This window comes from Gossypium hirsutum, chromosome D11, assembly GCF_007990345.1.
Source record: "Gossypium hirsutum isolate 1008001.06 chromosome D11, Gossypium_hirsutum_v2.1, whole genome shotgun sequence".
NCBI classification, from domain to species: domain Eukaryota; kingdom Viridiplantae; phylum Streptophyta; class Magnoliopsida; order Malvales; family Malvaceae; genus Gossypium; species Gossypium hirsutum.
The window spans coordinates 56801347-56820259 of NC_053447.1; the positions used below are offsets into that span (position 1 = coordinate 56801347).

The 18913-nt window shown below is 29.5% G+C and overlaps 1 protein-coding gene across 1 annotated transcript; it reads right to left on the reverse strand.

Moving 5' to 3' along the window:
• Positions 1–1382: 1382 nt before the first annotated feature.
• LOC107928743 (uncharacterized) lies at positions 1383–5158 on the reverse strand. The gene is made up of 2 exons (XM_016859998.2): positions 4641–5158; positions 1383–3341 (listed from the first exon to the last, which is right to left on the reverse strand). The coding sequence occupies exons 1-2, from the start codon at positions 4771–4773 to the stop codon at positions 1756–1758; spliced, it is 1719 nt and encodes a 572-aa protein (XP_016715487.2). The 5' UTR covers positions 4774–5158; the 3' UTR covers positions 1383–1755.
• Positions 5159–18913: the final 13755 nt, after the last annotated feature.

An 18913-nucleotide genomic window follows, 5' to 3' on the forward strand; every position in this document is an offset into this window, starting at 1 on the left:
TTACTATTCTTTCATTCAAGTCTTCCATTAGTTTTTTTTTTTTTTTGCGGAAGTTGTGCATTTAATTCTTATATTTTTCTTTGATCAATTTTAGTTTATAATTTCAAATTTTAGTCTTGATTCAAACAATAGCGGTTAAACTCATTTGGTTAAATTCAACTATTAGTTTTGTACTATTTATATGGTTGTTTGGCGGATTAGACTTTACAAGTATCAGAATTTAATGAATTTAATAATTACTGGTTTGTGAGTATTAAAATTTTATAAAATTTTAAAAGTATAAGGATTAAATCTATTTTTTTTATTAGATGATGTTTCATTATCTGGTTGTAGGCTTGCAGCATGTTTCATTATTTTCTTTTAGTTCTCTTTTCCTTATTCACACTTTTTATCTTTTCATTTTCATTAACAAATACAAATTAAAATAAAAAATAATGTCATGATTAAAATAATTTTTAGATTTATAATGAATTATAATTAATTGTATCACTTTTATGAAAAAAAATAATATCCTTTTTTATATGAATATATCATAATTTGAATTAAATGTTTTAATGAAATATTTTATGAATTATTATTGAACTTGTTCATAATTTATAATTTAATAGTAATGTTTATTGCTTTTCATTCTTTTTTCATTTTTTTTCTTCTTTAAACTACAAGGAAAAACAAATAATATTATTTCTTCACATTTCTTCTTTTCGTTTTCTTTATTTTTTTTTCAATTTTTCCTCGTTAGAATACAAACAAACAAATAAAAATTGTATCTTCCTATTTTTCTCTTCTTTTTTTTTTTGCAATTTGTTTTTCTTTAGAATACAAGCAAAAATAAAATAAAATTTATTGGCTCATAAAAATACTTAAAATATTTTTCTTATATTTTTTTATAATTTTTTTCTTTTTATCTATTTATAAATAAATATGAAAAAACAAGGAATAGTTCATATCAATAAGTATTTTAGTTGCACTAATTTAATTGAAGCAAATAAAAATAAATAAAGTAAAATATAATGTGTAGTATTAATTAAGTAATGTAAATAAAATTTTTGTACTTCATAAATAATGTATTTTTTACATAATTATTTTACTCAAAAGAAAAATAGGTGTTGGGGGGAGAATACTTTAATTATGGTCAAATTTTATTATTTTTGTCCATTTATAAAAGGGAACCTAATAGATGTGGCCATCCACGCCACCAACTGAAATCTATTGGAAGTCCAACAAAAATAGAAATCTAATAGAAAAGTTAATGAAATGGTTGTTGGAAGAACCAAATTAGAATGATAATGACAATTTGAGGACTCAATTTTGAAGTTTAAATTTTAAATCGTAATTCAGGGACCCCCGGTGCAAATGCAATTAACCCCAATAAGACAGAAAAATTGGAGGAGAATGACAACAGGTTTCACATATACTTTCGGTTTCAGATTTTACAGATCAAACTCAAGGACTAGGACACAACCTTTAACCATAACACTATACATTTAAGGATCAATGCCAAAACACATTTTTATAGAACTTCCCCCATTTCAACCTACTCTCTATCCACCTTAAAAGAATTTGTATATAGCCACACGGATGCATACAACCTCTGCACTCTGCATTCTGCATTTGATTCATCAATTTGTGGTTTCTCACTATGCCGGGAGCATGGGCACATCCTTTGTTCTCAACCGGTTCCCCATGCCGACTTTAAACAGTGGAAGGTCTCTGAATGCCATGCCAGTATGAATGTACACAAAGCAAGATAAGGTATCAACTTCTTTCATCTCCTACCCAATTATCCTTTTCCTTGGGTCCAGTCGGACCTTCCTCACCGTAAAGCTCTGTTGGAAACAGGTCAAAGATGTTCTCCACCGAAAACCGAACAAACAATGGGAGGAGGCTAATTATCTTATCCAGTTCAGACCTTGAATCATATACTATGGTTGGACCCCATTCTCTCATGTACTGCAACCAACACGGTTCTGTAACTACTCCTCCAAGATACTCAGCTGCAACAATCTGATACCTAGTGCTTGAATCTACAAAATAATTGCTTCGAGCAGTATCGTTTCTAATTCCAATTCCGAGTTTATCTGACCCCTGAAGGTAAATCCCGGGATGTGGAAAACTAGCATGCCCGTGTTTGGATGAGTAAACGATCGGCTTATTACCTTCAATAAATTCCAAGTTGAAAGCATCAACCCACTCACCACCACTATGCTGTGAGAAGTATACTTGCCATAGTTCACCCGTGAAGTTGCTTATCCGAAGAGTGAAGTGTTCCCAGTCACCTACATGTTGCCCGATTTTGTTCATTTGTATATTCATTAACCCGATCTTAAGGTTAGCCGGTCCGTTGAAGGGACAAAATATCCACATGACAATATCAGTAAATGTTCCACCCAATGCTGGTTTTACATGAACATAGAGCTCTGCACTTTCCAAGTTCCCATTTCTAACATTTTTTCTTGCATTATCGTCTCTTGGTAAATCTATCCAAAATGCACCATCATTTGTCCCTCCACTCGGCAAGTTAGAGCCCAAATAATCAATAGGTTCACCATTAACCTTGCCATCTTTGTACAAAAGTGCCCCGTTTTTGAAAAACCATTGCACAGATGACGGCATACAATCTTCCTTGGGATGAAAGAAAACCGTTGCACCATAGTGCTTGATGACAGCGTGAATTTGGTCCAAATTTGGCATTGCGTGTAATGAAGGGTCAAGATTCTTCAAGCATGCAATCTCCAGCTCTTGATTTTCAGAAATAAAGTAGGTGCAACAGAAGAAAGTCCCAACCGAAATGCCTTTGCAGAACATTCCCCTTTTGCAAGGTCTAGTGGTCCAAACCTGAAATGTGTTTGCATCAGTAGCAAGTATGGTGTCCATAATTTCACAAGTCTCGGTAAGATCTTCCCTGACACATCTAACTTCTTCCACATCAGGCTCATCCTGGGTGTCGGTAACCAAAATCCCCATCGCTTTGTATCCCAAAGGCGGGTTCGGCAGCCAGAAGAAACCACAACCACTACCACAATCTGTACTCCAAATCAATGAGTAGTTAACAGGCTTTCTCAGTGCAGGAAAATCTGTATCGGAGTCATAGTCACAATAAACTTCTGTACTCGAAGCTACCCTCTCCCGAGCCGCAAGAACATACCCTCTCAACGGCTGGTCATTTGGTTGACAATAATAACCGAGACAGAAGAATCCATCCGGAATCCCCACAGGCTTATAAAACGTGACACCTTCCGCTTTACCTCGCAGCAAACTGCAGCTCCATACCCTCTCAAACTCAGTAATTTTAACCACTTCTAATTCCCCTAGGTTAATTTTTCCAGTACCAAATCCTTGACCTGAGAAAAATATGGAAGTACATCATTATCAAAGTGAATAATAAAGCTCAACTACCGTATAATGATTGAATAATAAAGTAGGCAAGCTTATCAGTTGTTCAAACAAGAAATTTTGCAGGGAATGTTAGTTAGCTTGTTTCTTGGTTATCAAGTCATCAAGAAAACAACCATCATATTGCTACCCTCTTTGAAGTAAAGGGTAAGGGGATAGATACCCCACACCTCCAAAAGCAATCTAGAATGTTTGTAAAAAATAGAAATATTGACTAACTTGTTCAAGTTGCTTAAGCTATTGAAATTCTTCTTGAAACAAGAAATAACCATTTTTTTACAAAAGGAAAAAAGAAATAAAATAATGCAACTAAAGGTATTGGAAATGAAAATATACATTAAAAAAACAGACAAACAATATCCTTATGACTTTTTCTTTCTGACTGTGGTGTGGGAGTCCCAAAGAAAAAGGATGACTTTATTAAAGAAAAATGTTGGTAAACATCTAACATCATTGGTAAAACCATATTTATAGAAAGAAAAACATGCTATTTTATTTTTTTTTAAGAATTGGTAATTAAATAAAAATATTTTATTTATGAATATTAATTAAAATTTAATATTTGGGATCCTAATTGAACGAAAACAGTGGTGTATATATAAGGTAGAAGTTAATTTGATGTCAAAAGAGTATGGAGAGAAATTCTTTCAAAAGGGGGGGAAGAAAAATAAGAGAACATGGTTACATTGATAAAGGCAACAAAGAGTAAAGAAAGTTTTAGATTTTTGGAGGCAAGCAAGTTTCTCCAGAGTTCCAATGCGTCAAAGAGCCATTAATTTACAAAATCCAAAGCAAATATTGGGGTCACCACCACATCCATAAATGCTTTTTAATTTTTATGTAAGGTAAGAGAAAGGAAGCAAAAGCCTCTAGAGCCATACAAGCATATTCCTTCTGCTACTTAATTTTGTTTATATTCATAAATTTATATTTAATAATAATAACCATATTTTTTTGGATTAACTATTTTTTAAAATAATGTTTATATTATTATCCAAATAATTAGCTAAAAATCTTCATAATCATCATACTACATAGTAAATTTTATTCAATAATTAAAAGAAATCAATTGTTGCAGAAGAAAATAGTGGGAAAAAGGAGAGAAAAAAAAACCCTCCATATCTCAAGTAATCATGATTATATTTAGGAAGGGAAAATAAACACATAATTTGAATCAGAAATTCCTGAAAATTAAGAAGAAATCAAAGGGAATAATGGGTTGTGAATAGAAAAAGAGAAAGGCATACCTAAAGGCCATTCTGGAATTGGAGAAGGCAAGAAAAAAGGCTGAGGCTGAGGCAAAGGGTATTGATGATCAGTATGTTTGCGCCAACAAAAACATTCACACCCAAACATCTTACCTCCCAATAACTCAAACATAAATCCCACCCACAAAATTATCTTCAACAGTATCACCCCCAAACCCTCTTTCCACTTCAATTCCTTTTCATACTTCAATACAAAGAAACTCCAGGAGAAAGAGAAGATGGAGGAAAAGGAGAGAGAGAGCTCCCCTTCTCTCTGTGAAAAGAACAAACAAAGATGACTAAACAGAAAGTCTCTAACTTTTTGGTTTTATAAAAGAGGAGAAAGTCTGGGTTTTGAGGGAAAGTTTTGATGGGTCGTGATGACGGGAATTATGTTAAAACTTGTACTCTAATACAACACAAATACATACATATATATATTATAATAGCTTTCATATGTATGTATGTATGTATGTATGGTGTTTTTAATTGTTTGGTTTGGGTTTGGAGTTTACTTTGCTTCAAATATTCATTATAGGAGGAACTACCATTATTTTCTTTTTAATATTTCACACCAAATATTCCTACTCTCTCTTTAAAGAAATTGTACTTCACTCTCTCCTCTTCTTATTTTCTTTCGACAAATCTCAAGTTTGATAAAAAAAAAAATTTAGGCTACATTAGGTTTCAAATCCCTGTATTGTTCTGTATTCTTCGTATATTTAAATTTTAATTTTATTTTTATTTTTGAATTTCAAAATTCAAATCCAATTCATTTTCTTTTCAAATGCTTTTATTATTTTAATAGATTTCATTATTAATGATTTTTTTTATTTTTTTATCATTGCAATAGTGATATTTAATTTAAATAAAACTAGTTTAATGTATTTATTTCAAATATAATTGAATTAACTATAAGTTCAAAATATTTAAAAATTGCTTGAATTAAATATAATTTAATTTACCGATGGAGTATTAACTCGATTGGTATGAGCATTACTATCAATGCAAGAGGACGTAGGTTCGAGTGCGTTGAAGCAGATTATCCTCCCATTTATGTATTGGAGAGAGGCTATGAGTAGTTTTAGGCACTATGTCAAAAAGAACAAGATCAAATGAGATTATATAAATATACATAATTTAATATTATAGAAATTCAAGATAATTTTAAAACCATTTAAATTTTCATTATTTAGTAATTAAAATTTTAAAAAGAGTATAATTAATTTTATTTCAAAAAAATAAGGAGATAAATGTATTTTTCCAAGAAACGTGAACTTTAGGCTGCTTTTAATATGTCTTCCATCATGTCGCCCACATTTTGGCTCTTCCTTTTGTTTTCGTCTTTTTCAATCTTTTATTTGAGGATTTATTTTCACTCACATTTCCAACTTTAATAATTAATTTATCCATAATTCTTCTTTCTAAACATGATTTAAGTAATAAGTCTACCAACTTTATTTTACTAATGTGAATTTTATTTTAGTTTATTTACATAAACATTTAATTAATTTAATATTTTAATTTCATTTTAGCATTTATAAACTCTATTTTATCTCTTATGCTAACATTAGGGCGAGTTTCGTTCGAATCAAGTGAAAAAATTTCGAACTAATCAAATTGACAAGTCCTATTTTATCGTCCTAACTCGATTTGAATTTTTTTTCGAATCAAGTCGAGTAAAATAAAATTCAAGTATAATCAAATCGGTGAAATTGTTCGAGTTAAATTAAAAATTAAACATGTCAAATTAAATTCTTGTTATAGTATAGCACATGAATTTGAAAATTTTTTCAAAGTAAAATAATAATAATAAATAATAAGATACTTTGGTGTGATAAACTTGAATCATTAATTAACTTATTTAGGTCCCAAAATTATTATTGTAGAAAAATTTAAATTTTTGATTTTTGATTTTTTTTGTAATTTTTGTTGAGAGAGAGATCAATTTGCTCATTTTCAAAATTGACAGAGACTAAAGTGGTATTGTAACGCCCTCAACTCGAACCGGTTCGCCGGGTCTGGGTCTCGACTGTTACTACATAGAATACTTAACTGAATTATCGAAACAGTTGACAAATACTCCTTACTGAAAATATTTTTCTTATTATTTTAATTGAAATACTAAATATCTAAGAACAAAGGAAAGTATTTAAAATAAAATAAAATATTACAGCAGGCTTGTTACAACTCATTACAGGATAAAAGTTCGTTAAAGACAGACTCTTAAGGGTAACCCTAAATTACACCATTATCCCTCTGCAGGCATAATAACTCATTTCGCCGCTAACTTGGTATGTTCCTAGCCTAACCCTCCTAGCGCATTCAAACAACTGTCACACTTGGAAACAAGAGCAAATCTTATAAGTTCAATAGAACTTGGTGAGGTTTATCACAAAAATACTCTGGCGAATAGTTAATCAAATTGGAAGAACATCAATGTGCCAGCTACTTTTTTGAACCACTTACTTCCATTTCGGGCGGATACTATCATAGTTTTGGCTTACACTTACACGCCAACTATCATACTTTTAACATATCAATTCTTTCTTAGCTGTCTATCTGAAAATCCTTCTAAACATTTCATAAATCATAAGTACTTCTCAAGAGAATATACATTTATAGCCCCATTTCATATAGACCATCTCTTAACACACACACTTACTCCAGAACAGTTGTTCACATATATTAATCACTAGCGGATACATACACATTTGGCGAATACTTATGCAGATTTGAATATCATCAAACTCATAATGATAATATACTACATAGATCATTCAGATGAATTCCACAACCACTTTATCATAAGATCCCAAATACTCATGATAAAAATAACCCAGATCCCATTCGATTTTGGAAGAAGACATAATACAACTTAGATATGGCAAATTCCAAACAACTTAAATTTATCGATTACATAACTCAGACAAACTCACATTAACAATTTCTTATGTCTATCATAACTACGAATACACCTAATTTCAACACTAATAGAATATCATGGTGGATACCCTTTTTTAACACATAGATACATACTTTTTTTCAGAACTTCCTTTATCTAATTCAACCAAATTAACCTTAGAGGTTTCATAACCTTATCATAGCAGTATCTATCACAAAACAATTAGAATTTATCTAGAACTTACCATAAAGGCGGATAACTACGTCTTACCATATAGACTTAGCTGAGCACACCACAAAGGCCAACCAGAATACACCATAAGGCTTCATACAGAATCGCGTGCTCACTGTCCCAGTGAACTATTACAGAAGGTGTCATGGGTTTCTTCCTCATGAATTTATACATAATTTCATGTATCGTGATCTACCATTTATATTCATACATTATCGAACCATGAACATACATACAAACATATCTTACCATGGGTCTTAGCAAGATGGACTTACACACACATTCATGTATCTAACCTGCCATTCCTAACTTCATCTTACTGGAGGCTACACCGTGTGTAGTTCCAAAACATATTAAGATGTCATGGGTCTCAACCTTATGGTCTTACTCTTGTTTTCATATTGTGATCTACCTGTCTGGTTAGCAATATAACTGCCCTACCAAAGGCATCACAGAGGAACATTTTCTTAATAATCACTTACCCAGATGATCACATTTTTCTGATTCATACAACTCGTTTATCAGACCTTACCTACATTTTTACCAAAAATTATTCTTTTAACAGAACCTTATACATATCATCATGGTACATTTCTCATCTTTACTATACTTACACTCTTACCAATTACTGTAGACATCATCATCCCATATATCTATACTTCTTATTTGAACAGTTCATATGAAAAACTCAGGATAGAAACTCAATTGACACTCACCTACTATAGTTCAAAGCTCCAGGCTCAACCTTCCTTCTCGAACGAACAACAACAACTGCTTACAAAACATAAGATCACCATTAAAACTCATTTACATACAACTTATTATCATCTTAATTACTAATAACCCCAATGCAAAATCTTATACTTATAACTTACTGTTCAAATACCACATACAGACTTACTCATTCAGAACTCGACATGCAGAGCTGTAATACTTACCCGAAGATGGAATAACCACTCATTAACTAAGAATAATAGCTTCCAACTTAACGAAGAAGAGATACCATTAGACTTAAGAAAAAGAATTAGAGAGTACTTTTGAAGGAAGAAGATGAACCTTTCTCAGAACCCCTTTCATAGGTATAAATATGACCCATCCTATTTAGTGGAACTTAACAAGTGTCACACATTTCATAATTTTCCTTCTTAATGGTCTACAGTTTTTCGAGTGAACCTTGTAGTTACAAATATCATACTAATCTATCCAGATGATTCCTAATCAGATTACTTTCCAACCTAATTAGCACAGTACTTCAGACAAACAAGGCGTACTATACCTTTGACCATAACTCATATCATACTTACCCATTTTCGCTCAACACCATCTTGTCCTTTAAATACCAGAATATCTTGAAATAAAATATTTACTTACTTATATGGCGGCTACTATACGCTCACACATATACGCCAAAATAAGCAACTGGGCAGATTATACTTCGCCAGACAAATTATTTTACTAGAATACGCCTAAATCTTAGACCTGTCAGACTTGGGATGTGACAGGTATTTACATCAACCTGTTATTCGAATTATTCGAGTTGTTTGAATTGTAAAATTCAACTCGATTCGAACTTGAAACTCAAATTACTTATTTGAGTTGACTTAAATAACTCAATTCGATTAACTCAAAATTCGAATTTTTTTGATTTTTTGAATCGAATTGAGTTTTACTCACCCCTACATTACATATTGGAATTTTGAAAAAACTTGAATATATTTGTATCTAGATCATAATAAAGTTGGATAGGACTTATGGTGAGACGGAAACCCTAAATAATTTAGAAAAACACACATGACATTTACATATGATAAGACTCGAACCTTACCTAGGGACGAAGCTAAAAGGGCAAGCAAGGGCTCTGCCCTCTCCACCACCACCCCCCCCAAAAAAATTGAAAATTTAGTCCCTTAAGCATTTGTAAAATTTTAAGATCATTTCATGGTAAAATTATATTTCAATCCCTCTCAAAATTTAAAATTCATTATGCTCTCTCTAAAAATAAAAAAATTATAATTTAATCCTTTTAAAGTTATAAAATTTTACATTAATAAAATGTCAAAATTACAATTTTAACTCTCCTAAAATTTTATAATTTAAATTCAACCCTTTCTTAACGTTATCCATTAAGATCCAAAACCTTAACCTTTCCAACATAACATCATCAGCAACAATAACTTTTTTATACCTACGAAGTGTCAAACTACTTTATGAACATTTTTAAGATGTTGATATTATCTAAAACTTAATGATTTTAAAATATAAATTATAGGATCAATATTTTCATGTAGTGAATCCATAAATCGGAATTATTATTTTTAAATCCCTGTAAGTTTTTAAAATTTTGTGATTTTTAAGTGCAATTCTAAGTATTCAAATAATATTATGATGGGGTTTCAGGTGGAGGTGGCCCGGCCAGACGGTCCGCCCGAAATATGGGAGGGTTCGGGTAAAAATATAAGCCCGAAATATGGATTTGGGCAAAAAAACGAGGCCAGTTTAGAAAACGGGCTAGGCCTTAGGCACCACTTTTTTGGCCAGGGCCCGGCCCAATCCGACCTAAATATATAATAAATTTTTTTATTTTTTTAATTTTAAAATATTTTTAAAATAAATTTTTGGTGTTTATTAAAAAAATGGGCCGGACTCGGGCTTAAGAATTTTTTCCTGGACCGGTCCTGGATAAAATTTTAGACCCATATTTCAGGCCGGGCCGAGCTCGTGCCAAAATTTTTTTGGGCCCAATCCGGCCCGACCCATGAGCACCTCTAGTTTCAGGTATTAGAAGCACATCTAAAGGCGATGAAATTTTGAGGGACTTGTATAATTTATAGTGGCTAAATATAATGGGAGCCAAAAGGGTTTTGCCTCAAAATTTTGGAAAATTTTCGTTAATTTTTTGAAAATTTTAAATAGACCCTCAAATTATTTTAAAAGTTCTTATTAAATCCTTCAAAAGTTTTGGAAATTTTATTTACTTTTCAAAACATTTAAAATTTTTCATTAATCCTTTTAAAATTTTAATCAAAGCTTCAAATTTTTAAAAGAAAATTTTCATTAATATTTCCAACTTTTTTTTTTAAGATTTTAAGTAAACATCTCAAAATTTATTAAAAAAATTAAATTAAATAGGGTCCTCCAAAATCTGATGTTCTGGCGCTGCCGATTTATATACACACGACAAGACTCACGCCCCCCCCCCCCCACCGGCCATGTTGGATAGTGAGGTGATCTCATAATAAATGCTCTGCATTCGGCTGTGTTTCTATTTTTATTTTTTTTAATTTACAAATAAATTTAAAATTTTATCAATTCTCTTAGTTATATAAATATATTCAGCATTATAATAGATTTAGAGAATAAATTATTTGAAAGAGTAACTATAAACTTCGAATGTATTGTAAAGCAAATATAAATAATATAAAAGAATCAATTATAAAAAGTTACTAAATTAAGAATTTATACTAAGTAAATCTTAACTCGGTTAGTATTTGTATTATTACTATTTTGAGAAGATAAATGTTTGAACACATTAGAACACGTCTAACTTTTTATTTAAGAGTTAGGAAGAAAATTATAAATACTTTTAGAAGAAATTATTTTATGTACGCTTCTCACCATATCATTTATGGTCCCTTTCCAATTATTTAATGATATTTCGATAATTTTTTTATGTTATTGATACAAAATTTTGATTTTTTATCTAGAATCCTAAACCTCGAATCTCAAACTCTAAATCTTAAATCCAAAATTCATAATCCTAAACATTAAACCCCAAATCTTGATTCAGGATTCGAGATTCAAAATTCGGGTACGAAGTTTAGGATTAGGGTTCAAATTAAAAAAAACCAAAAATTATATATTAATTACATAAAAAAATTGATAAAATGTTATTAAATAATTAAAAAAGAACCATAAATAATATAATGGGAAAAGTCTGTAAAATAATTTATGATATTTTTAGGCATTGTAATTAAATTATAATAATCAAAACAAACAAAACATGAAACACGTGGAGTTTTGGAATTGAACCAACAACTTTTGGTAAACAATGTAAAAACGTGTTCGTTTATACTTACTTCTTCGACAGGGGTAGTTAGGGCTACGCGTCCTAAAAAAAAAAAAGTTTTTTAAAATTTTAAATTAATAAAAATAAAATTATATTTTAATCTCTTAAAATTAATAATAATTTAATTTAATCATTAAAAATTATAAAAATATAGACTATTAAAATGATAAAATTATATTTTTACTATCATAAAAATTACAATTTAATTTTAACCCCTAATAAATTTTTCTAACTTATAATTTATTATTTTAAAAAATTAAAAGTATAAAATATTGTAAACTGTTATTTTAAGTTTATTAAAAAAACGCATTTAGAACTAAGTTTGACATATTTATGTTTAAATTCGTTTGAATTTAAAAAATGGTTTATAGGTAACGAAACTTTTTAATAATTTTATATTTTTATAATTTCAAAGAAAAAAATTCTAATTTTAATGGGATGAGCTTGAGATGCATTTACCCAGTTTCATTATCAACATGCAAACTTTTCCCAAAAATTGTGCATTTTTAATAATATTTTATATTTTTATAATAAATAATGTAAAAGAATCTCATACTTCTATTTTTTTTTATAAATTTATATGATTTATTTGTTATAATTTTGTATGAATTCTAATATTTACTTATTTAAATTATTTATAAGTTTTGTAAATTTCTAAGATTTTCTTAAAATCTAATTAATGATTTTGTCATCCCGAATTCAAATTCAAGAACTAATATAAAAAAAATTCAGTTACTTATTTGACAAAATAAAAAATTAAGCCTCTGTTTGTTTCAACGTAAAAGCTTTTACGAAAAATATTTTCAATTTTTCCGATGTTTCATGTAAAATAGGATAATCAACATAAAAGATTTTCCGGCTAACGTAAAATTACCCCCTTATTCTCCTAAAATGTCTTATCAATTTTTTTCCGTAAGACATTTTCCAAATTGATAAGACTCTGTCCACTGTAGCACCCTCATACCCAACCCGCATCGGGTCAAAGCACCGGAATGTTACATTCTCTACCACATTCTTCACTTATCAAATATTTTCTTATAAACTTTCATAACTTTTTAATTTAGTTCCTTTTTGTCATAAGAGTTCAATATTCAGTAATTAATCATATTAAATCAATTTTCTTTCTTATAATACATACCTTGTTTCACATATCAAATTTATATGTATTTCACTTCTATATTTCATTCACATATTTTCTCAAGTTTAACAATTTAGTCCTTGTCATCATAAAAATTCTATATTTTTCCACAAGTCACTTTTATAATACTTTATGTGTTTTTCATAATCTCATAACACATTCATTAAGCTTATATCATAATTTTCTTATTCACATGTTAAACTGTTTCACACTAAAACTTTTGTACAATTTTCAATTTAATCCCTATTACCATGTAATTTATTTTCACCGTCTAAGCACTTCAATGAAATAATTGATTATAATATTTTATTTCACATAACAAATTTTCATGCATATCACTTCTCTTATTTCAATTATAAATTTCAAAAAGTTTACAATTTGATCCTTAATATGATGAAAATTCATTATTTACTATAATTTCACCTTAACATCACTTTATAATAAATTCACTACTTCATTTAAACTCTTTATCATAAATCTCAAATATTTTACACAAAAAAATAACTTTTATGAAGTCAAACACCAAAAAAACATTTTACACAAATTTATCTAAACACCAAAAAAATATTAATTTAAAAAAAAAACAAATCATTTTCCAAAAACAGCTAAAAAGCTTCATTGCAAAACAAAAACTTGAAAAATGCAAAATAGCAGCATTTAATTAAATGTACAAATCACGCGCCTCAAGACACGTGAGGTTTTGTTTATTTTTTCCAAGCATTTAAAGTGCCGTTAGCTAAGAGCCTAAAACTCTCTCTAAACAAGTAGAATAAACGGTGTGTTTTCAACTAGCTACACTTCGGAGCAGTAGCACTAGATTTTTTAGAAAATTCACCCAATTATTAACATATCTAAATTTTTTTATTTTAGTCTTTAATATTATCAAAATTTAATATTTTGATTACTTTTCTGTTAATTTATTAAACATTTTTTATTGGTATAATAACAAATTTTGTCCTCCAATTTCTATAAATTTTTATCATAAATATAAAAAAGTTCAACAATTTACCCCTCAACTTTATATATTCTATCAGGTTAATATTGATTCTTAAAAATAAAAAATTATTTAAAATTTCATTTTAAATAAAATACATAAAAAATTACAAATAACATTTATAAATAAATGAATATATATTATTTTCTAACACAAAATTTATTTATTAAAATACTAATTTTATAAGTAAAGCAATTTAAGGGGAAAATCATGAATAAGACTTATGCAAATTCAACTTTTTCCCTTTTCAATATTAATGATCACCATGTTCATGTTGGATCAAAAACTACAATCTAAGGTTGAAACGAGTAAGACTCTATGTTTTTAGGTTGTTGCCCAAAATGACTTTGTTGCATTTGAGGACAAGAATGATTGAGGAATATTTTGGCGAATATGAGGTCTTAAAGATTTAGAAGGTGAAAGGTCATGTTGGCAATTCCATAACCAATTTTTAGTTCATTGAAGCGATGATGGAGGATGTGAAAATCGAAGAGTTTGAAGTAAGGGTTATTTGTGTCAGTGGTTGTGGACAAAGATGATGCCCAACGCTTGACAAATTTGATTAGGGCTAAGGAGTAAGGCTAAATGTATAATAAAATTTATTATTTAAAAATAATCTAAAAAAAGTTTAAATCTAGTAAGTACTGTTTATGGGTTTTTTTTAAATATATGTTTTATTTACAAAATTAATATTTGATAAATAAATTTCATATAAAAAAGAGAGAAAAATGGTATTCATTTATTTTAGATTTACATGTATTATTATAAAATTTTATGTATTTTTATCAAAAATTAAACTTTTAAATCATTTTTATTTTTAAAATTTTTAGAAAAAAAAATTAACTTTGGATTTTTAAGAAGTGAAATGAAATTGACAAAATGTATAAAGTTGAGGGCTAAATTTATTATTATGCTAATAAAAAAGGTCATTATTAGTGATTTAATGAACGAGTGATCAAAATATTAAATTTTAATTATTAATTAAAATAAAAAAATTTAAACTTGGGCGACCAAAAATAAAAGAAGCTAATGATTGAGTGAATAATGTATAGTTTAGCCAATTTTTTATTAAAAATAATGCTTTTTTACAATAAAAATATTACTTTTTTTGTTAACTACAAAATCAGACCAATTTGTTTTTGTTTCTTTATTTTTTTTTACTTTCTCTTTTTTTTCCATACCTCCTTATTTGTAAGATAAATAATTAAATAATTAGAGGAAATTATTTTTTTCTTCTATATGTTTATTTGATTGTGAAATATTTACATTGCGTGTTTGTCACTATCTCACTAAAATATTATTATTTTGTATAACCTAAATTAATATTAAAGAAATAAATAATTCATAACTTGAGTTTTAAAATATTATTATTAATCCAAGGTTAGTATGATTAATGAATTATAAAAATTGATGATGATGGAAGGTCTTTACATAGCAAAGCATATCCACCATTTGCTCATTAAACAATATTTAAAAGGCTATAGCCAGCCCAAAAAGATAACAATAAAGTCAAATAAAATACTTAGTTAGAATTTGACCTTATCAATCTCCTATTCAAACCGGCTCTGGTTTAATAATATTAAACTTCACATTTTAGGTTGGGTCCAATTCCCAACTTACGAAATTATGTATGGCTTTTCAATTGAAATTTAGTTTGGTTTTAAGTATCATTTCTAGTTTTAGCTTAGGTTTAAATGTATTTCGATTTTAGTATTTTATTTAAATGATTAATTCCAGTCGTAATTATACGAATGTATTACTTGTTACTATAATATCGCTTGTATATTGTATCGATTGATTTCTAGTTAGCTCATCGACGTCCTTTGCATGATTCAAGGGAAGAAGGGCCCTTTGTATGGTCAAGATGGCGCTCTTTGTTTTCTTCACAGCACCACTGTCAACATGAGAAACCTCTCATTGCCTTATGTGAAAAGTTGTCATGGGATTCCTACACATATATTTAATAAGCATATAAAGCAAATTTCTTGCAAGAAAAGAACAAACAACATTAGTAGAGGATCACCAATGTAAAGAATGATAAAACTTGAACACACACCGAAATTCTCTAGAGCTAAAGATTCTTGAATATCCTGTCTTGCAATATAAACAATTATTCCCTCGTCTGGAAGAGAGGGAGTAGAAAGATGAACCCTCCACTTCTTTAGAATTAAAAAGCAATAATTTTTTTTTATCATTAGCAGTCACTAAAATTGTAAGAGGAATAATAGTTTTTGTCATCATGTTATTAGGACCCATACCTACATCCGCAACTTCGCCAATGGTCATAGCAATAGCCTTGGTATCATTTTCAATTTCGTATCCAAATTTTCATCTACTTTAGTATTTTGAGCAATAGGCTCAACCACTACCACTAACAATAAGCTTGTAATGCGTTTTTCTCTTTAACCTTCATGGGTGGGAACAAATACAATCCTTACCAAAGTTGTAGCTCACTAGTTCTTGTCCAAGCCAATTCATCCTTAGCCCCAAGGGCCATTTATCACGCTGCATAGGCTAATTTGAAATGTCTAATGTTCCCTTGAAATGGTTTGCATAAAAAAGACCCGTGCCATTTGGGTTTTTCTCCTCCATCCAGAAAACTCAAATCTTATTCAACTTTAAAAGGTTCCTAATGGAGAAACAGGAGTCACAAGCATAACAAGTAACTTAATATATGGCGATGTTATCCTCTATGACAAGCATTTACATCATCAAAACACAAGCATTTTCTAAGATGTGGGAAAAGGAAAATCATTCCTTTACATATCCTCCTTGTCACTGAAATTTTAATCAAGACTTGGCCATAATGGATTGGAGACCTTGGGTTATTTTATATGTTTCAATTTGATCCTACATCCTATTTGTACCAAATTGTAAATTTTGGAGGCTAAATTGGGCATTATGAGGATTGTAATTTTTTTTGAAAGACTTGTTGGGAAAAATGGCTCGTTCTAGTATTTTATATTAAAATTGGGTTAGTGCTTGCATGGAAAATGTTAAACGGCCAGTATAAGAGTGGTTATATAAGAGGACATGGAAAACAATTAACATATATTATTTTTCCTTTTTCCATCTTCTTCTCAATTGACATTTTCTCTCTGAATATTTTGGGACCATAGACAGAGGAATGAAGGGATCGAGCTACATGAGGGTGAAAAATAGCAATTTAGTTTAATCAAATGCGAAATTTTTGAACTGGTAACATTCCTATACTCTTATGTACTTTTTTATTTTGAAGGAAAGAAATAAACTATGGATATCCAGCTAAATGTTGGTTGCAAGGAAAAAGAAGAACGTTAAGTAGAGAATTTACTATGCATGTTGTCAAAGCTCGATTATTATACTCGTAAATGTCTCACTATAACACCCTATACCCGATCCAATCACCTGACCAGAGCTATAAGGTATTACAGTTGTAAAACATTACTACCATACAAAGATTCGACGTAAATAATCAACAAGTCTATTAAACATCATTAATACAAGTGTGATGTGATTTACAATCAAAGTCGGGAATTAATTAAGCATACAAAACCTTTAAACCAATTCAAAATCAACTTAGGACTAAACTGAAACTTGTACAAAAATTCAGGTAAAAAATGCAATAGGGGTCACATGGTCGTGTGGCCAGGCCATGTGACAAGGTTGAGATCGTGTGGTCCTAAGACATGGTCGTGTTGCCTAACTGTGTGACAAACTGATGTCGTGTAATCCAGTGTCACATGGCCGTGTAACAAACTGATGTCGTGTGAACAAACTTGCACCAAAATCAAACAGACCATATGGTTGTGTAATGCAATCGTGTGTGGCACACGACTGTGTGCACCTAAAATGCCTTCTAAACCAAGCAATCTCACCTAAGTTCACTTGTGTTAGAAGCCATGCAATACACCAACCATTTAACCTATTCAAATGCATCAAAAACCTGTCAAAATATACCAAATGACATCCATCCTGAGTGTCTAACCAATATACCATAATTGGTACCACAATTCAAGCATATTGCCATTAGCATTCAATACCATTCAATCACATTATATTTTTGATTCCATGGCTATCATAATACCAACCAAAGTTCACTAAGTTACCTAAAACATATAGACAAATTCAACAATCTAAAATGTATTTAGGTACCAAAATATGTCTATGTCATCACACACCACAACCAACCAAAATAACCATTAAAGATTTACATTTAAATACACATCTCATATCTCAAATGGTACAAAACATAACCAAAGCGCTTATAAACATACATAGCCAAGATCCTATTTACATGCCACTTATAACCGGGCTAAAATAAGTGAATAGCTACCAAAAGTATTTACGGATAGTGTGATCTCCAATGACGATCCAATCGACAACTCGAATCCGAAAATCCACAAGAAAATCAAACGAAACGAGGTAAGCTTACTTAAAGCTTAGTAAGTTCGTAAAAATTAAATATTGCATACCTGTCATTTAAAGCATATAATCTAATTTAACATATAACAACAATCCTTTCCATAATTCACATTACCTACCATACCAAAAGATTAGTAATATTCATAACATTGGCAAGATTCACAAGATAAGTGTTCCACGTACCATTTCACTTCTATATAAGTAAGCAACCATTCATGCCACAAGTTCCATTTTTGTATATTTCACTAATTGTTTTGCATGGAGAACTTTAGTAACTAACTTTGGATACATAGGGAAATAACTGCTCACACGAGCTGATCATTGAGACGTTAACTAATACACAATGTTGCTTACACAAGCTGACGAGAATTTGCAACATTAAAAAATATTAAAATTTATAAAATGATTAGTAATTTATAACTTTTAATGAGAAGTAATTTTCTATTCTTGTAATTTCTAAATTTTTATAAAATTTTAATAAATTTTTATAAAATTTTAATAAATTTTAATAAAATTTAAAAACTTTTTTAATAAA

What these genes read in the sequence shown, in the direction of transcription:
- LOC107928743 (XM_016859998.2), bottom strand. Translation starts at nt 4,773, where the DNA reads ATGTTTGAGTTATTGGGAGGTAAGATGTTTGGGTGTGAATGTTTTTGT. An exon ending in AATTCCAGAATGGCCTTTAG is followed by an intron (nt 3,342 to 4,640) that starts GTATGCCTTTCT and finishes TATTTTTCTCAG; the next exon opens with GTCAAGGATTTGGTACTGGA.